At 40.6% G+C, this 21506-nt stretch overlaps 1 protein-coding gene across 2 annotated transcripts in view; it reads left to right on the top strand.

The window, feature by feature from the left end:
- Window positions 1–21506, top strand: part of cntnap2a (contactin associated protein 2a) — a 1620024-nt gene that overhangs the window by 1417899 nt on the left and 180619 nt on the right. For both annotated transcript variants that reach the window (XM_068005678.1, XM_068005683.1), the window contains exon 17: window positions 19387–19605. In XM_068005678.1, coding sequence (XP_067861779.1) covers window positions 19387–19605 — 219 coding nt within the window. The remainder of the gene's footprint in view (window positions 1–19386; window positions 19606–21506) is intronic.

Here is a 21506-nt window from a genome sequence, read left to right as displayed (position 1 = left end):
ATTCATTGGTCTCCTAGCCTATCCAAGGCTACGGAGATGGTGGAACCCAGAGACTACATAGGCCTGGTATGAACATCCCTAAGGGATTCTGCTACTGGTGCCACAATTGGCCGTGGGAGTCCTTGTGATTGTATGTTGAAGGATGTGATGGATGGGAGGGAATTGCTAAGAGTGGTGGGGGAGTTGAGAGAGTTCCCAATTAAAGCAGGGATGCACCTCTTAAAGTGAGGTTGCCTCCCCTGCTTTGATTTTTCATTAAAGACCACTGGAAGATATCCTGGCTACTGGGATTAATAGGAGGGCTGTTGGCTGCGATTATCAAGTAGCACTCAAAAATAACATCAAGCAGGTGAAGATTTCAGAATATTACCAGACCATACATACTTTGGATTTTGCTCTTCACTTATGGAACCTGGCTCAGCATCACGGTAACTGTAGTTTTTACTTTTTTGGTGTCTGCCAGTTCTTCAGCATAATATTGTGAAGTCAGTATGATCCTGCTACAAACTGCAGATGCTCATAAATGTGCAATCATTATCTTAAAAATGCCTATCTGACTGACACTTGCATGAGGCATTGTTTTTCCAGCTGTCTAATTCATCAACTAGTTTGCCCTCTGTCATGATAACTAGCATTGTACAATAATTGAACAGGTGCAAAGAACCATTAACAGTTTACTGGATATTCAATCCCATCCTAGATTTTTATTGTTGTCGAGATGTGGGCAACACCAGCAAGACTATTTCATACCCATCACTAGTTGCCCTAGCAACTGAGTGATTTGCTAGACCACTTCAGAGGGCATTAACAGTCAACCACATAGTGTGGACTAGTCACACTTAGGCCAGACTGGGTAGGGACCATGGGTTTCTTTCCAGAAAGACGTTATGAATCCTTTGGAATTCACCTTTCATGGTGATTTTTGCCTGGTACTGGTCCACAAATTACTGGATTTATTGAATTTAATTTCACAGGTTACCGTCGTGGGATTTTAAGTCATGACCATGAGGTTGCCAGTTCAGTCTGATAGCCATTACACTACCATACCCCAATATTAAAAATGTACATGTCCAGCCTTCCCAACAATTATTGTGTCGTTACATACCCCATGACCTGTGCAATTAATCATTGATTAAATCAGACTGTTCAATTTGTTCCCCAGATGTTTGCAACCATGTCCTGCGATTTAAGTTTATATTTCCTATTTCCAGTAGCTTTAAAACCAAATCAGTGCCTTCTTTCCATATTTTACCTCACTGCCACCTCTGTCAACAGAAGTGACAGGCAGTTAAGGTGAGGAATGCACAGGGCTGGGGCAGTTTAATGCTCTTTTCTAATATACCCACAAAGAGGAACATCAAGGCAAGGTTTTGATCATGTCACATGTAACATATTGGCATTTAGTCCTTTCCAAATACAACCTCAAAGGACTATTACCTACTTATAGCTGCATGGCTTTTCCATTTCTTACGCTGTAAATTCTCCTAATATCCACAAGTAAGATGATTGAATTAGTACTAGTCGTGCAATGTTGTTTTGTTCTTTGGTTGCTTGTCCACTGAGAATCATACTAACTGCTGAAACTCATTGAATTTACATCAATCTCATGGCATCAGGTCAAACATGGGCAAGGAAACCTCCTGCTGATTACCACCTACCGCCTTCCCTCAGCTGATGAATCAGTCCTCCTCCATGTTGAACACCACTTGGAGGAAGCACTGAGGGTAGCAAGGGCACAGAATGTACTCTGGGTGGGGAACTTCAAAGTCCATCACCAAGAGTGGCTCGGTAGCACCACTACTGGCCGAGCCGGCTGAGTCCTGAAGGACACAGCTGCCAGACTGGGCCTGCCTGTGGTGAGTGAACCAACACGAGGGAGAAACCTACTTGACCTCGTCCTCATCAATCTACCTGTCGCAGATGCATCTGTCCATGACAGTATTGGTAGGAGTGACCACCGCACAGTCCTTGTGGAGACGAAGTCCCGTCTTCACACTGAGGACACCATCCAACGTGTTGTGCAGCACTATCACCGTGCTAAATGGGATAGGTTCAGAACAGACCTGGCAGCTCAAAACTGGGCATCCATGAGGTGCTGTGGGCTATCAGCAGCAGCAGAATTGTTTTCCAGCACAATCTGTAACCTCATGGCCTGGCATATTCCTCACTCTACCATTACTAACAAGCCAGGGGATCCACCCTGGTTCAATGAGGAGTGTAGAAGAGCGTAACAATTACATTTAAGTCTAAATCATTGATATGTACCACAAAAAGCAAGGGACCTAGTACTGAGCCCTGCGGAACCCCATTGGAAACAGCCTTCCGGTCACAAAAAAACCCACCCGGTGTAACAGCTGTCAAGCCCTTTAAGAATTTTGTATGTTTCAATGAGATCACCTCTGAATGTTCTAAACTTCAGAGAATATAGGCACATTCTGCTGAATCTCTCCTCATTAGACAACCCTCTCATCCCAGGAATCAACCTGGTGAACCTTTGTTGCACCCCCTCTATTCTTCCTTAGGTAAGGAGACCTAAACTGTACACAGTATTCCAGGTGTGGTCTCACCAATGCCCTATATAATTGCAGCAAGTCCTCCTTACCCTTATACTCCAACCCCCTTGCAACAAAAGTTAATATCCCACTTGCCTTCCTGAATTGCTTGCTGTACCTGCATGTTAACTTTCTGTGATTCGTGTACAAGGACACCCAAATCCCTCAGACTAACAACATTTCTTAGTCTCTTAACATTTAAAAAACATTCTGCTTTTCTGTTTTTCCTATCAAAGTGGATAATTTCACACTTCCCCACATTATACTTCATCTGCTACCTTTTCACCCATTCACTTAACCCGTCTATATCACTTTGCAGCCTCTTACTTTCCCACCTAGCTTCGTATCGTCAGCAAACTTGGATACATTACACTCGGTCCCCTCATCTAAATCATTGATATATCATTGTAAACAGCTGAAGCCCAAGCACTGATCCTTGCAGCACCCCACCAGTAACAGCCTGCCAATCTGAAAATGACCTATTTATTCCTACTCTCTGTTTTCTGTCCGTTTACCAATCCTCAATCCATGCTAATATATTACCCCCAATCTCATGAGCCCTAATATTGCGTAACAACCTCTTGCGCGGCACCTTATCAAATGCTTTTTGAAAATCCAAATATACTACATTCACTGGTTCTCCCTTATCTACCCTGCTAGTTACATCCTCAAAAAAATTCCAATAGACTAGTCAAACACAATTTCCCTTTCATAAAACCGTGTTGACTCTGCCTAATCATATTATGACTTTCTAAGTGCCCTGTTACTGCGTCCTTAATAATGGAGCCGTGAGATTGTATGAGGATTGGGTTGAGTGGTAGTGGCGGGATGAGTACTGGCGAGGTGAGTAAGTGCAGGTAAGATGAGGATGAGGTTTGAGTGGGTGTGAGGAGTGATGTGACAGAGTAGTGTTGGCAGTGCAGAAGGAGATGTGGGGTGGGGCCGGCGATGTGGCAGACGGAGTGTAGGGGAATGAGTAAGTGTACTCACTTTGGCTGACCTACTTAGGTCATTGAAGCACCTCCTTGCACTGTATGCAGGTGGGCGATATGTTGGTGGTGCTGGTAACCTCCTCTGCCACCTCAAGCCAGGCCTTCGTGGTAGCAGAGGCAGGCCACTTCCTCCCGAACGCCGGGGAGAAGATCTCTGTCCTCCTCCTCCTCCTCCTCCTCCTCCTCCTCCTCACCCCATCCAGTAGGACCTGGAGTGAGGCATCATTAAACCTGGGAGCAGCCTTCCCCCTGGGCTGCTCCATGCTGTAATTTTGGTTCCTTTCTGCAGCATCAGTCAGTGGAGGACTGCCCCTTTAAATAGGGCTCCTCCAGCTGACAGCCTATGATGTGGCTGTGCAGTCCGCCCGCTGCACAGCTTTCAAGCGTGAAACCTGGAAGCCAAGGTAAGTGCCTTCAATTAAGCTGCGATCACGTACGAAGCTCCCCGAATTCACTGGGCGCGTTACCCACCTCGTTATTACCTTTCCTTACCAACCAACTTCCCAGGTATATAAATTTGTCCAACACTTCCATCTTCTCGCCATGAATTTTCTTCAATTTTCCATCATCCCTCTGTGTTCTTCTTTATGTTATGGGTATAATTTTGGTCTTTGGAAAACAGACATTGAACTCCCACATTTCTTCATCACCTTGCTCCTTAGTTATTGTGAGATTAGCAAACAAGAAGGCAATGAAAACGGCCACATCATACACACATTTCTAATGAAGGAGGAAAAAATATGAACGATTGTTCATATATGGCACAAATACCAGGAAAAGGTGGCAGAAATGTAATTCTGCAGTGTACAAATGTAAACGAATCCTGCCTTTGGTCCCAAAGGTGGAAACACGGGTTCAAATTTCTCTTGGGCAGTACCGCAAAATGGGCGAAAACAAATCGATAGCCCAATTTACATTCCGCCCAATTTTCTTTTCCATTGACTTCATCGGGCTGCGTAAAACGGGCTGCGTAAATCGGGCTGTGTTATATGGGCTGTTTAAATCGGGCTGTGTTATACGGGTTACCGATTTGTTATTACCCATTTTGTACTACCAACTAAAACCAACTTCATCCCCAGAGAATTTTCTAAACCAGCGTTTTAACCAAAGTAAGTCCAGGTTTGCATTGGGAGGCGAACACTAACAGAGTTAATTTGATCAACTTAGTTCACTTCATGAGAAATTAGTGGCCAACTGGTCCTTATCTTTTCAAACCACAGTTTTTTCTATTAATAGAATTATTTCACTCTTCCCATTATCACCACATCAGCCCACCGATAGAAGACTTGGGCTCTCTGGAGATTAGAACTTCATTGCCTTTGGGTCATGAACATGCAACTTTTCAAAGCTTTATATTTTCATTCTTTATTTAGATGGATCATGATGTCATTTAGAGATCGTACCATTGATTATATCTTAAGCCAGTTGGACCATTAACCTTTTAATATTTCGTACTGCTGGAATCTATCAAAGATAAGAGAAAACCTGATTCATTTGTTAGTCGGTGACTCTGCCTCACTTCATCACAGTCGGAGAGTGTGACTTTCTTAAACAGTGTAGTAAACCCTAGAAAAGAACTCTAGTTAATTATGTCAAAGTGGGAAGACAGTATTGTCAGCCCAGATTGTCTCTGATATGTTTAATCATAGATTCTCCTCACAATTTTGCTTTAAAACAATGTAGTTAAACATAGGTAGGTGCTCAAAAAGCAAAAAAAAATGCAGATGCTGGAACTCCAAAACAAAAACAGGAAATGCTGAAAACACTCTGCAGCTCAGGCAGGATCAATAGGAGGAACTGAACCATTAACCCTATCTCCCTTTCTCCACCTGCTGAGTGTTTCCAGCATTTTCGGTTTTTAATTTGTATGGAGAGAGCAGAAGGTGGAAAGAAGAGGGAAGGGGAAGTTGTGGTGGGATCATGTTGGAGGTGGCAGAAATGGTGAAAGATGGTTTGTCTAATGTGGAGGGTGGTAGGTTGTAGGTGAGGGCAAGGGGGACCCTATCACATTTGTAGAGGAGTGGGAAACAGACGAGGACATATGCCCAGGAAAGTGGACAGGCCCCGTCAAAGGACCTGGCTAACAGGATAGAGAGAAATCCTCAGCTCAGGACAAAGGACACTGTGGAAGCGCTGGTGCGAAGGTTGCATCCTGTGATGTGATAGAAACATAGAAAATTGGAGAAGGCAATAGAAATAGGTGGGAAGTAGTATAATCCAGGTAATTATGGGAGTGGGTGCGATAATAATAGATGCCAGTGGAAAGCCCATCCCCAGTGATAGAAAGAGAGAAGTCCAGGAAGAGGAGGAAAAGGTCAGAGATGGACCACATAAGGGTAAGGGAGGGATGGAAATTTGAGGCACAATTAACAACATTCTCTCATTTAGAGTGAGAGCAGGAAGCAGCACCAATTCAGTCATCAGCATAATGGGAAAAGAGGTGAGGGAGGAGACCTGAGTATCATAGGAATGTATCCTACAAAAGGACAGGCATAGTTAGGACCCATATGGGCTCTCATAGCAACACCTTTTATCTGGAGGAAGTGAATGGAGATGATGGAAAAATTGTTCAAGGCGAGAACAAGTTCAGCCAGGCAGAGGAGGAGGAGGGTGGTGGCAGATCGGGACTGGTTGGGCCGCTGTTTGAGGAAGAAATCTTGCGGACGGATGAAAGTGTAAAGGGACTGCACATCCAGAGTGAAAATAAGACAGTTAGGGCCAGAAAACTGCAATTTATTAAAAAAGCAGAGGGTGGCGGAAGAGTCACGGATGGGTAGGTGGGTAGGGACTGGACAAGGAGGAAAAATAGAGTCAAAGAGGAAATAAGTTCAGAGGGACAGAAGCAGGCTGAGACGATTGGTCTACTGGGACAGTCACATTTGTGTGTCTTGGGAGAAGGTCGAAGTGGTCTTTGTGAGTAAAAAAAAACTGACTTAGTTAATATAATGTTGGCAGTTTTCGCTAAAAAAGATCAAGAGGCTAGGAGACGCTCCTTGTATCAGGAGTGAACAGAGTGTCCTTCAGTGTTGAAGTTAAGAGCAGGTGCCCAAACAGGATTTTGCCATGAAGGAGGAAAGTGGCTCCTTCCAGTTGCAGAAGAGTCCAAAAATATGTGGCCTAGTAGTATTTTTAGTTGGTTTACAGATAAGTTGTGCTTCTCAAAAATAGGAAAGTACAAGACCAGAAAAAACTTGACAACCTACACCTACCTGGCAACAGCTGTTTGCGTGGAGGGCAAACACCGAATGGCTCAACCAGTGTGTGTGGACATTTACCCTCTACATGAGCAAATAGTTCTAATCAAATTTACCCTCTCTGTTCCCATATCCCTTCAACTCCATTTGCTTCATCCACAGGAGTACAAGAGGGCAACATTCCTCAGAATTCTCATGCAGCATCTCCTCAATTTTAGCAGCCATCAAACGGAATAGGTTGCTGGGTTACGTCATCACTTTCCTGGAGACTCCTGCTTACACTTAACGTTTCCTCTCCCTACATTCTTGCATGTCACTTCTTAATTCCCTTCCCCTTTAACAAAGGCTGCTAATGGGTTGAGATTTTAACCCTCTATAAAGGCTCTCAGAATTTTTGTTACAATGTTGTGACACTTCACTTTAATTAACTCCATCCTTTAAATTTTGCTTAATACACAATTTTCCGTTTCCAGTACTAGTATGTCCCTGCACTCAAATCAACACCTGGATCTGTGAATAATTATTCTAATAGTATGACCCAGAAAACTTGAGTGCTATTAATACTATTCTGGCAAGACTGTCACCAGTTCTTAATAATTCAGAACTGATTTACACCAGTAGATGAAAATGACCCCCATTATCACCTCCTGGGATCTGTCCTCTATCCCTCTGGCTATACACGTCACACGCGGTGCTACCACACACGGAGCTGCTGGTTTCAGTGAGTTATACAAATACCCCCCAGATCCCTCTCCTATGTTGTGTCCTGTAGCCAGGCACATTGGATCACCTGGCAGCAGCAAATAGTGTAAAATTGGGTGGTTTGGAGCACAGCTCTGTAAAATAATTCTTTCATTTAAATTATTGGAATGAAAATCAGGCAGGTTCTTTACAGTGTGCGCTCTGTCAATTTTTGGATATTCGCTGTGTCCAGGAGACGCAGTGCATCTGGGTACAGACCCAGGAAAATCTCGCCTATTTAGCTTACATCCCTTGTCCCATTCCTTTGCACCTGTGCACATTAAATGTCATTTTCCACTCATCAGCCCACCTTCCCAACCTAACCAGAACCCTTTATGTTTGATTTGCCTCTTCCCTATTGTTTGAACACCACCCCCAATTTTCTGGCATCTGCAAACTTGGAGAGCTTTGTTTCTGTTAACAGTGCCAAGCCATTAATTTTCATTATAAATAGCAATGGCCCCTGTACTGATTCCAGTGGCAACCTATGAGTGACTCCTTGCCATGTCGACACAACTCCAGTCACAATCATGTTTTGCTTTCACTGATTAAACCAGTTTTGAATCCACATCAGCAGCTTGCTTCCAATACAATGCCCTCCTAACTTGTGAAATAATCATTTGTCAGGTCTGGTATCAAAAGCCTTCTGAAATCTAAATCTATCACGTCAACAGAATTTTCATTTTCCACAAGATCTGTTATTTCCTCAATAAATTTGTCAGGCAAAACCTTCCCTCCCATAAATCCATGCTGATTCCCCCTTACAACACCAAACTCATCCAAGTGTTTCATTATCATCTCCTAATACTTTATTCACAGCACATTTTAGAGAATCCATCTAAGGAGAGAATTCTGAAGATAAAAAGAGAGATTAAATCTAAATTGAAACTTAAAAGAAAGGCATTTAACAAAATTAAGACCAACAATACTAAAGAAAATCATGAGGAATATAGAAAGTGCAATGGGGGGTGAAAAGGGAGAAGGAGCATATGAAGAAAGGCTAGCAAATAATATAAAAAGCCCTATTAGCATATTAAAAGTAAAGAATAGTTAAAGAGAGGGTAGGACTGCTCAAGAATGAAAGGGGGAATCTAATTGTGAAGGATGAAAGTATGGAAGTGATCTTAAATAAATATGTTGCGCCAGTTTTTATAAATGATAAGGGAAGTGAAAATGTAAGAGTACTAGCGGAAGATATGGAACAATCGTTAGAGATAAATGTAGAAAAGGAATTAGTTCTGAAAACATTCACAGAACTCAAGGTGGATAAGTCAATGAGCACTGATGGAATGTGCCCTTGGCTGCTGAAAAAAGACAGAGAAGAAATAGGGGCTTTAACCTCCATTTTTCAATCCTCACTAGATCTGCAAATTGTACCGGGGACTGGAGGGCAGCCAATATAACACCTCTATTCAAGAAGGAAGAGAATGAAAAACGGTGCAACTATAGTCCAGTTAGTTTAATGTCAGTTGTTGACAAACTCTTAAAATTCATAACTCAAGATCAAATGAGTGAGCATTTAGACATGTATCGGTTAAGCCAGCAGAGACTTGGTAAATGCAAGTTGTATTTTATACATTTAACAGTGTTTTAAAGGACTGATTTGATCGTATAGATAAAGGGAATGCAGTAGATGTAGTTTATATGGATTTTCAGAGAGCATATAATAACGCATTTCAAAGAAGGCTTGTTACAATAATTCAGGCATATATTGTAATAGGGAATGTAGCAGCATGGATAGAAAGTTGGTTGACAGTCAGGATTATGGTCATTAGTTATTACTCAAATAGGAGAACAGTTAGAAGTACCACAGGGGTCCGTGATGGGTGCACTTTTGTTACCGATATTTATAGATGGACTTGGCATGGGGAGCACAATACTGAAATTTACTGACAACACAAACCACGAGGAGGACTGTAAAAGACAGGAGGATGTAGATAGGTGAGCAGAATGGCCAAACAGGTGGCAAATGCACTTTAATACAAAGAAACATGAGATTCATTTTGAGAGGAAAAACAAGTAATGGGAATATAAACTTAATGGAAAGATGCTGAAGGGTGGGATAAACAGAGAGACTTAGGAATTCAAATATATAATTCCTTGAAAATGCAGGTACATAAAGACATAAAAAAAAGAGCACGTTCAGTTTTATGAATAGGGGCACAGAGTACCGGAGTAAAGACATCATGATAAATTTGTGCAAGGCAATGATTAGGCAAGTTAAAGTGCTGTGTGAAGTTTTGGGTAATCCATTATAGAAAGGACATGAGAGCCATAGAGTGTGTACAGCATATATTCATCAGGATGATGCCTGGGATGAGAAACTATAGTTATGATGAAAAACTTGAAATTATGTAGCTATTTCCACTGGAGCAGAGAAAGCTAAGAGGAGATTTAATAGAAGTTTGCAAAATTATGAATGGCTTTGATAGGGCGAATAGGGAAAAACTATTTCTTCTGGTTGGAAAGTCAGCAATGTGAGGTTATCAATTTTAAACTGTCACTGAGAGTTAGGGGATAGATCAGGAGAATATTCTTTATGCAGAGCGTTGTCAGAACATGGAATGCTTTACTGCGGGGCACAGTTGAGGCAGAAACCATTTTGTTTCATAAGATGAATAAACATTTGAAGCAGAGAAAAGGACAGGTCTTTGGGAAGAGAGCGGTGCAATGGGATTAGTTTTGGATTGCTCTAGCAAAGAACTAGCATAGATGCAATGGGCTAAATGGCCTTCTTCTGATTCTCTAGCTCATTGGCCTATAGTTTCTTGGGTCATACCTACACCCCTATGTAAAGATTGTGTTATGGTAGCTCTTTCCCATCCTTGGGCTCTATTCCTGTTTCTAATATTTCTTTAAAGATAGAGGCAAGGATGTGAGCAGTTTCACTGGCCACATTTTTAAGTACCCTTATACAAAATGTATCGGACCTGGCAACCTGTCTTCTTTTAACTTACTCAATCTGTCAGTGAACCCGTTATCTGAAATGTTTCTTTGTTTTAGTACTTCCTCTGGTCCTAACCCAGAAGTTCAATTTTTATTCTGGGGAGATTGCCTATGTTCTTCGTGATCAACGGAAAAAAGAATTTCTTTAGTATATTTGCTATCCCTTGGCCACTTGATGATAGTCACCTTTGGAATCTTTCAATCATCCCATTGTTTCCTTTTTCATCTGCTTGCTGTGAATTTATTTATAATGTGGAGATGCCGGTGATGGACTGGGGTTGACAATTGTAAACAATTTTACAACACCAAGTTATAGTCCAGCAATTTTATTTTAAATTCACAAGCTTTCGGAGGCTTCCTCCTTCCTCAGGTAAATTTACCTGAGGAAGGAGGAAGCCTCCGAAAACTTGTGAATTTAAAATAAAATTGCTGGACTATAACTTGGTGTTGTAAAATTGTTTACAATTTATTTATAGAAATGCTTCACATTCCTTTTAATATTCTTGGCTGTTCTAACTCATTTTCTATTTGAGCTCTTGTGGCCAGTTTCTTAACCACCCTTAACTTATTCTTCCTTTTATTTTTTTTTCATTCATTCATGGGATATGAATGGATCATAATCCCTAATTGCCCTTGAGAAGGTGGTGGTGAGCCACCTTCTTAAACCACTGCAGTCCGTGTGGTGAAGGTTCTCCCACAGTGCTGTTAGGAAGGGAGTTCCAGGATTTTGACCCAGCGAAGATGAAGGACCGATGATATATTTCCAAATTGGGATGGTGTGTGACTTGGAGGGGAACGTGCAGGTGGTGTTGTTCCCATTTGCCTGCTGCCCTTGTCCCTTTAGGGGGTAGAGGTCGCGGGTTTGGTAGGTGCTGTCGAAGAAGCCTTGGCAAGTTGCTGCAGTGCATCCTGTAGATGGTACACACTGCAGCCACGGTGCCCCGGTGGTGAAGGGAGTGAATGTTTATGGTGGTGGATGGTGTGCCAATCAAGCGGGCTGCCTTATCTTGGATGGTGTCAAGCTTCTTGAGTGTTGTTGGAGCTGCACTCATCCAAGCAAGTGGAGAGTATTCCATCACACTCCTGACTTGTGCCTTGTAGATGGTGGAAAGGCTTTGGGGAGTCAGGAGGTGAGTCACTCGCCGCAGAATACCCAGCCTCTGACCTGCTCTTATAGCCACAGTATTTATGTGGCTGGTCCAGTTAAGTTTCTGGTCAATGGTGACGGATTTGGCGATGATAATGTTGTTGAATGTCAAGGGGAAGTGGTTAGACCGTCTCTTGTTGGAGATACTCATTGCCTGGCACTTGTCTGGCGCAAATGTTACTTGCCACATATCAGCCCAAGCCTGGATGTTGTCCAGGTCTTGCTGCATGCGGGCACAGACTGCTTCATTATCTGAGGGGTTGCGAATAGAACTGAACACTGTGCAATCATCAGCGAACATCCCCATTTCTGGCCTTATAATGGAGGGAAGGTCATTGATGAAGCAGCTAAAGAAGATTGGGCCTAGGACACTGCCATGAGGAACTCCTGCAGCAATGTCCTGGGGCTGAGATGATTGGCCTCCAACAACCACTACCATCTTCCTTTGTCCTAAGTATGACTCCAGCCTGGTCATGGTCATGGTCTAATGTGCTACCCTTAACTTTATACTTTGCGAACAATCTCTTTATTGCCCTGCATTACTTCCAGTGTTGCCCAAATTGGTCATCCCCTTCTGTTACCCTTCTCTAATTGTATCTGTGTGTGTGCAGTATTTCTAAACATGATCCATTTTTCTTCTTCCTTTCCATTCTGACCGTGCTTTCCAGTCCAGCTCCCTTTGCTCATCGTTCATTCTCTCAAACTCTGTCTTTCTAATCTTGAATGCTTCGGTTGTATTCATTCCCTTTTCCATCATAAACCCAACTTTAAACTCCATCCTATTGTGGTCATCGTTGCCCAGATGTTCTCTGACTCTAACATGCTGTACCATCTCCTGACTGTTACTTAATAGCAGGTCCAATAGCACTGCTGCTTACATGGGTTCCTGGATCAATTGGTCATGTAACAATCTAATATTGTGGCTAAGAAATCACATTGGTTCAAATCTAAAACAATTCATATTTACAGCTTAGAAAAAGATTAGACGGATTAGTTCTAAAAATGCTGTACATTCATTTTTTGTTTTGTTTTTGGGCATGAGTAAACTTTTGTCAGTGTTTTATTCTGAATTATAGCATAAAATAAAATATTGGCAGTTATTAACTCATTGTAACTTTCTCACAATAGAAACTGGAAGAATACAGAATATGTAGAAGGACTGCAACCCATAGGCCAAATGGTTCTATTGTATATGTTTTCTGGTTTAATGAGATAATCTTCTCATTTATCCTGATGTTGAAAAGTAGAACAAGGTGTACACAATACTCAAGAAACCTGAGACGCACACAGCTATATACAAATACCCATACAAAACTCTTGAACCAAAGGCAATAAAGCAGCTAGATGAAGAAAATGTATCCACAATACATGTTAAATTGATTTCTTATAAAATACTGACTAGAGATAAATCACAAGTAACACAATTCTAATTGCAGCAGATTTCTCCTCTAGATTAGTCAGGAACATCAACCAAATTGTAGGAAAGCTGATAATTTGCCCTCGAGCAGAGTTTGGCCTTTTACCACCACAGGATTTGTGTCAAGAATTAAGTATTTTCAGATTGTCTTTGATTCATTTACTTCCAAATGTTATAAACTGTATTTACAACAGTGAATTAATAGTGGCACAAAACAATTACTATTAATCTATTAAGAACATAAGAAATAGGAGCAGGAGTAGGCCATACGACCCCTCGAGTCTGCTCCACCATTCAATAAGATCATGGCTGATCTTCTACCTCAACTCCACTTTCCCGCCCTATCCCTATGTCCCTTGATTCCCTTAGTATTCAAAAAGAATAAAACTGGCAGTTTTTAATTTGGAACAAATCAGAAGTTTTATTCTTCTGGTCAGTCTGAATAATGGTCAACAACCTATGAATGCTTCATTTTTATAGCACTTTTTAATTCTGTCTAAACATCTGAGAGTAAAATCTCATTCTATATTATGATAAGCTGAAATATTAAATTTTCTTCCTTTGAAAAATCCTATAAATCACTCTAAACTTGCTCGTCATTTATATTTCACAGGTTTAAACAATCTAATGAATGATGTGCCAGATTTTTCAATGAACAGTGAATTATTGGAATCTGAAACTAGTTATGTTTAACAAATACTTATTCTTCACAGTAAAATTAGTCATTTGTGAAGTAATGGGATTTGAGTTGTAAGACTTGTCATCTCACTCCATTATGAATCGTCAATGATAGGATTTCATTATATCAGTGAAAGCACGTCTCCAGCTACAAGCTTTTAGGGAAATTACATCCTAGTTTAAAATATGCAAATGGTAAGAGATCCCCATATGTCATGTAATTTGCTACTGTCAGGAACTAAACAGATTTAATTGCCTGCAAAGCAGTATTACTTTTCCTTCGTGCTGGCTCTAAATTTCTAAGTTGGTAAAAAGTCAGTGTCTCAAGGTTTTATCAGGTAGCTTTGTACTGTGCAGCACACATTTGGTTTTTAATAGTGATATGAGTAACAATGGGCCAGATTTTGCTGGAGCATGTCCCACTAGTTAGACTTATTTGTGCATGTCTTAAAACTTGCTGAAAGTGTGAGCTGATAATGGTGCAGTGAGGGCAATAGGGCATCTGGGACCTTGATGAAAATGCGACAAGCAATGGATCTCCTTAACCAATGCAATTTAAGGATTGAGAATTAAAGGATTGAGGAAGAACTGAGAAGGAGGATGAATTAGAGTGGGTGAATTCAATGTCAAATTAGCCACACAAAGAAATAAAGAGAGTGAAAGAAAGATTGGATGAAGAGAGAGAGACAAAAAGAGACAGAAATGAAAAATAAGCCAACAAATTTAAAATTTGACATTTTTAAAATCTCCAAAAACAATTCCCAACCTGAAGGAATGAGACTCCACAATTAAAATTGTTTACTTTCTGGGCAAGAGAGGTTGATTGGCAGTCATTAACAATTATCATGTCATTAAAAGGGTACTTGTGCTGTTAATTACTAGACTTAACTTTCTGTGGCAAGTTTAATGGGCAATTAATGTACAAATACAGCAACTTCATGAAAATCATGGGAGGTTAACGGCGGAGCGGCGCAAATTGGCCAGCAATGTCTGGTGATTCGCAATTCACGGGATAGATCATCTTCATAGAATCATATAATCATAGAAAGATTACAGCACGGAAGGAAGCTATTTGGTCCATGGAGTCCACGCTGGCTCTAGGCAAGAGCAATCCAGCTAGTCCCACTCCCCTACCCTATCCCCGTAGCCCTGCAAAATTTTTCCCTTCAAGTACTTATCCGGTTCCCTTTTGAAGGCCGTGATTGAATCTGCCTCCACCACCCACTCAGGTAGTGCATTCCAGATCCTAACCACTCGCTGTGTAAAAGAAATTTTTCCTCATGTCACCTTTTGGTTCTTTTGAAAATCACTTTAAATCTATGTCCTCTGGTTCTTGACCCCTCCACCAATGGGAACAGTTTCTCTCATTCTGCCTTGACCCTTCATGATTTTGAATACCTCTATCAAATCTCCTCGCAACCGTCTCTGTTCCAAGCAGAACAATCCCAGCTTCTCCAGTCTATCCACGTAACTAAAGTTCCTCCTCCCTGGAATCATTCTAGTAAATCTCTTCTGCACCCTCTCTAAGGCCTTCACATCTTTCCTAAAGTGCGGTGCCCAGAACTGGACACAAAAATCCAGTTGTGGCCAAACCAGTGTTTTCTAAAGGTTCATCATGACTTCCATACTTTTGTACTCTATGCCTCTATTTATAAAGCCCAGGACCCCATATGCTTTTTTAACAGCTTTCTCAACCTGCCCAGCCACCTTCAACAATTTGTACACATATATCCCCAGATCTCTCTGTTCCTGTACCCCTTTAAGAGTTGTGCCCTCTAGTTTATATTGCCTCTCCTTGTTCTTCCTACTGAAATGTATCACTTCGCATTTTTCTGCGTTAATTGTCATCTGCCACATGTCCACCCATGCCTCCAGCCTGCCTATATCCTCTTGAAGTCTATTACTATCCTTTTCACTGTTTACTACACTTCCAAGTTTTGTGTCATCTGCAAAGTTTGAAATTGTGCCCTGTACACCCAAGTCCAAGTCATTAATATATATCAAGAAAAGGAGTGGTCCCAGCACTGACCCGTTGGGAACACCCACTGTACACCTCCCTCCAGTCCAAAAAACAACCGTTCACCACTACTCTCTGTTTCCTGTCCCTTAGCCAATTCTGTATCCAAGACAGTCAACCTCTCTGGCACTGAAAATTAACTAATACAAGTGTGGATTCTCATTCCTTCAGGTTTTAATTCTTGTTGGAAATTTTAAAAATGTAAAATTTAAAATTGTTAAAAAAAAAATTACATTTCCTTTCTGTCTCTTCTTTCTCTCTTTATTTCACTTTTTCTGCACCTGCTTTGACATCGAATTCACCCACTCTAATTTACACTTCCTTTTCAGTCCTTGTGCTGTTAATTTCACAATCCTTCAATCTGATTGGGTAAGGAGATACACAGTTGCTTGCCCTGTTCAATCAGGTCCCAGATGCCCTGTTTCTCTCGCTGCGACGTTATCAGCTCACACTTTCAGCAACTTGCTATGCAAACAATTTAAAAACCTAAATGTGGAAGGGCAAGTCTAAATAACGGCAGATGCCATTAGATGCCGTGCTACAGCAAAATCTGAGCCAATTAGTTTAACAATTCAGAAAGTATCAGTATAGTATTAGCATAGCTAAGGGCCCCAATACAGGCTGCTATTAGACCACTCATTTACATTATTCCAACTTTCAACATTGAAGAAAACAAAAATATGACTTACTGTGCAGAGCAATCTAACCAGACGTTCTCACTTTTATAGTGACGTACAAATTTAGAGCAAGTACCCAGGAATTGAGGGAAAGTGGCATAACATTGTAAGTAATTAACTCATTTCAGGGTAAATCCAGTCACCAGCACTGCAAGGCACAGGTTTTATTAGAACATTGACCTTTCATTGATCCACATAATATTTTAATTACCATTGTCTCAATTGTTGGCCACTCTGACCTGAGACTCTGTTGTTTACTCGGGTGTCTTATAAGTAGCCAATCAATAACAAAAAAAATGAACACATCAGCCTTTAGTAAGAAGAACACTTCATCTGTTTTCTTAAACCTTCTTTAAAACAATCTTGAAGTCAGTATCTTTGAGCAGTGTGTTACCCATTTCTGTAAGTAAAAAACCTCCAACTGCAGTTATCCCATTATAATGGATACTTTGGTTTAAAGAGCTTTGAGGGTTCAGCACTTTTGTTGGGATCCTGCATGTAAGTATTCAGGTAAGGGAATCTGAGCGTTCAGTAGACTGCCTGTGCAGATTTGAAACAGTCAGTGTGTGAGATTGGTAATGTCATTTTGGATCATTCTTGATGTATATCTTTCAATTAAAGTAGATATTCTGAGGTAATGAATTGAATCGCCAATATCAGAAATTTAGAGGTGGCCAGTCACTGAGGATAAAAACCCAGAAAATTAAGTAAACCACCTTGTAATGTCAAACTAAAGAAACTTAATCAGCGAGATACCAATATCTGAATTCAGAAAGAGCAGCACCCCCCCCCCACAACTGTGAACCCATTCCAATATGGAATCTTCTCAAAATAAACTCTTCTCCCACAACAAAATAAATTGCACTCCACCCCCCCCCCCTTCAAAATAGGCCACATTAACCCTCAACCTAGAAAGTCAAAATCAGAAGAGGAAAATGAGTCTCCTCCCAACGCAGCTGAAAGAAGCAACAGAATAATTTGAGTTTAAGAATTGAATACGTGAGACAGATGTGTGTACATGTAAATGGAGTATCTTTTTAGATTTAGGCTGGTATATTTTTGAAAAAATTGCTTTGTAGTATGTACACAAGCTTGTTATATTGTCTGAAAAATTAACAAATTGATCTTTGACCTTATTGTGAGAGTATGACCAAGCACTCAGGTAATCTGAAAGGTTGAAGGGGAAGGATGAAAGGTTACTTGACTGGGGCAGGGTAGGATGTGACTACCACTTATTAACAAATTTGACTTTAATTTCTGATTCCTGGCCTATGTGAAAAGTTATATTGACTCAGCTTGTGAGCAAGTGTCAACAAAGCTGTGAAAGTCTCTGTGTTTTTTACATGAAAGTACAAAGAAATGCAACAATATATGTAAAACAGTAATAAATTTCCCGTGGTACTTAAAGACCTGGGTATCAAAGAAAGAAAATAGGGACGGGGGTTAAAAAAAATCAGCTCGGAACTAAAAAAATAGAAAAAAAATGAAGGACAATTGGAGGTGGAGTGGTGGTAAATAAAGAATATAAAATAAAACTTGCATTTATCTATTTGCTGTATAAATGCAAGTTATTGATATCTATTGTGGTTGGGAGAGACTGAATCTAGAAGTTACTGTAAACAGGCAATCTCTTATTTTTAAGTGGTATTATCATAGAGTTGCATTTGAGTCAATTCAAGATGTTAAAATGTGTTTTTTTATACACAAAGATTATTAAAACCAGGTAAGCAGGGACCAGTGCACAATTCTTTCATGTGCTTGTTTATCTGATTGTTAACCCTTTCTAGTCGCATTCCCAAGAAACTGTTGCCTGCATCTTACTGCCTTACATTCTGCTGAACTACAAAGCAGTTTATATTTACTGTAGTATTACCAAGTTATAGAGCACACGGCCATGTAAGTCAGTTATGAATCATAAAGACAAACCTTGTTGGTTTGGCATGGCTCCTAAATTTCAAAAAGTTGCATTGAAACAGAAAATAAATACGTGTTCACACAGATTTGTGTAAGACAGTTGGTGGATTAACAAAGGTCAGATCAGCAAATTATACCTGGATCTCATTTTTCCCATTTTGTCTGATTTGGCATATGGACAATTGGCAAATTACTGCAGAAACTTGTATCATCTTTCAGGGACTAGTAATGTAATTATCACTTCCCCCCCCCCCCCCGAGCTTTGGGAGGAAAAATATAATCATGGTCTTGCCTGCTGTCTTCCTGTATGTTCATGCCAAATGAAGGAAGTGAAATAATTCAGGATCTTCACTGTGTATTGCTGAAACTCCTGAATTTTAGCTATGATAACAGATTGGATAGGCTGGGGTTGTTTTCCTTGCAACAGAGGAGGATGAGGGGTGATTTGATTGAGGTGTACAAAATTATGAGAGGCCTAGATAGAATGGATAGGAAGGACCTATTTCCCTTAGCGGAGGGGTCAATAACCAGAGGGCATAGATTTAAAGTGATTGGTAGAAGGATTAGAGCGGAAATGAGGGAAAAAATTTTCACCCAGAGGGTGGTGAGGGTCTGGAACTCACTGCCTGAGAGGGTGGTAGAGGTAGAAACCCTCAACTCATTTAAAAAAAATACCTGGATGTGCACCTGAAGAGCCGTGACCTGCAGGGCTATGGACCAAATGTGGGAAAGTGGGATTAGGCTGGGTGGCTCGTTTCTCAGCCGGTGCGGACACGATGGGCCGAATGGCCTCCTTCTGTGCCGTAAATTTTCTATGATTCTATGAACTCCCTGGAGGAAAGAGCTTCACTGATGTTATGTTCAGTCAGACAAAAATTATGATGGCATTTAGAATTTCAAACTGTTACGGTCCTTATCGAAGCAAGAATTTAAGAACTTTTAAGAATAGGAAAAGGCTATTAGGCCAAAAAAGCTGATATACTTTTGATTATTCTTAACCCTGTTTACATTTCATCTCACCATTTATCACTTAGTCCCCTTTCCCTCCAGAAGTATATCTAAATTTAATGTTTTAATTAAATAAGATCTGAATTATGACTTGTATTTTCAGCACCTACTGATGTGACATTTTCATTTGATGTGGGTAATGGCCCAGAGGAACTCACAGTGAGATCCCCAAATCCTTTGAATGATGACCAGTGGCATCGAGTAATCGCTGAGCGCAACGTAAAGGAAGCGAGCCTTCAAGTAGATCTACTGCGCAGGGATTTCAGGAAGGCACCAACCCAGGGTCACACTAGACTGGAACTCTACAGCCAGCTCTACGTGGGTAAGGAATTAAAGCTTATTTGTCATTATATTTTTTAAAAAACTCAAAAGCCTTAGGATATTTGTTTCAACTATTGCCCTGTTGCAGTAAAATATTGACTGAGTCTTAAAAATAAATGTGCGTGCAGCTATATTATACATAAAGATTGATGTTTCACACTTGCATGAAAAATAAGATTCAAGGAACCACGTGAAATATATAGAAATTTTCATGAATATTTGAATTACAGCAAGTACTTGAAAAATATGCTATACTCACACTAGCTTTATTATGATGTCAGATTACGGCTAGCAGCTTGAATAATTCTTTGATTGCTATTTGTAGATAGACACCATCTTACAGCAGTAATATCTGAAATAAGCTAACTGGTATTAGAGGGAAACAAATTTATTTATCTGTCTGCAGTGATTGAGAAAAACATTGGGATACATTTTTGTCTGACTGCCTGAGTGGTAATGTGGCAAAGTCGCAACCCCTTTACAGAACCCACCTGATGTTAATTCGATTCATTTGAATAAGATTAATCAAGCACAACCTGCGTTTTAGAAATCCGTGCTGACTGGCCCTGATAAATTCATTTTTCTAACTACGTAGTCATTTCATCCCATATTACAAACTGTTGGCAGCCAAAAATCCATGGCCCTTCCAGAACACTCCCACTAAAAATTCCAGTGGGTATGTGGCAGAACTGCCACAAATTCGGCCAAGACCTTTATCCATCCGGTCCCGGCCTTGTACAGGGGTTACCTTGCCCATTGGTGTAGGAAGAGGCATGTTAGTTTTCTTTTTTTTAATTCATTCATGGGATGTGGGCATCACTGGCAAGGCCAGCATTTATTGCCCATCCCTAGTTGCCCTTGAGAAGGTGGTGGTGAGTCGCCTTCTTGAACCGCTGCAGTCCGTGTTCTGACTCGTATTGATATCTCTCTTCTTGGTTGCATATTCATATGTTACTCTGTAGCTGGAAACTAGCAGTAAAATATATCTGAAGAAATTTAGAAATTACTATCACTGTCTTTGCTTTTCGCTGACATTAATTTTGGATGCTCCACCACCTTAATGGTTTAATGGTCTCACACAATATTTATGAAGTGATAGGCAGTGGTTTCTCACTACTGAAGCTATTATAATAGTTGATTAGTGGTAGCAATCCATCGTCAGGAACTATCGCCGTTAATTAACTGAGGCTAGGCTAGGATAAAGAAATTGATGGGACTCCTGACTAAACACTGATTGAGGACAGTAGTTGCCATTAATTGATTGAGGTTTGATGGACATGAGCACTATGAAGGCCTAACAAAAGGAACAGTAATGGGCATTCAGGATTCAGCCCTATGGAAATGGAATGATTAAAACCCAGCAAATTAATCAGACAAGAATAGTATCGTGATTGTACCTTAAACTCTGAAATTTATGTAATGAAACATCAAAAGGCATCTGCGTAAGTGGTCAGAAATCTCAACTGGCAATAAGCTCTAACAATCTGAAATCAGAGCTTGCCTTCAAACATCTATAGCAAGCAGCGGAGGAATCATATAGTACAAGTGAATCTGTTTAAAAAATATTTTATCAAATTAAAACTCAGGCTTCCTCAGTTAAGGAGACAGATGGTTAAAACACACAGACACGGTAGAAGTAATGGACGACATTTTACCATCCATCGCTAATGTGGTAATTCCATTTTGTCTACTTGTCAGTTACAAATTACAGAATTTGTTCTTCCACCCCGAGGTGTTAACACTTCCTGTGGCTTCAGTTGCTCTTTAAGGATTGGCTGTAAAACAGAGCAGGCAGACAAGGCTGTGCTGTGCTGCTTTTTCAATCACTAATGGCCTCACCCAACTACGTCACTCTCTGACTAAATATAATGCCAACTTTGATTTTTAATGGACCAATTCTTC

Source organism: Heptranchias perlo, chromosome 2 (genome assembly GCF_035084215.1).
Source record: "Heptranchias perlo isolate sHepPer1 chromosome 2, sHepPer1.hap1, whole genome shotgun sequence".
In the NCBI taxonomy this organism is placed as follows: domain Eukaryota; kingdom Metazoa; phylum Chordata; class Chondrichthyes; order Hexanchiformes; family Hexanchidae; genus Heptranchias; species Heptranchias perlo.
Note: the sequence above shows the minus strand (reverse complement) of the source record. Positions and strands in the feature narration are given on the sequence as shown.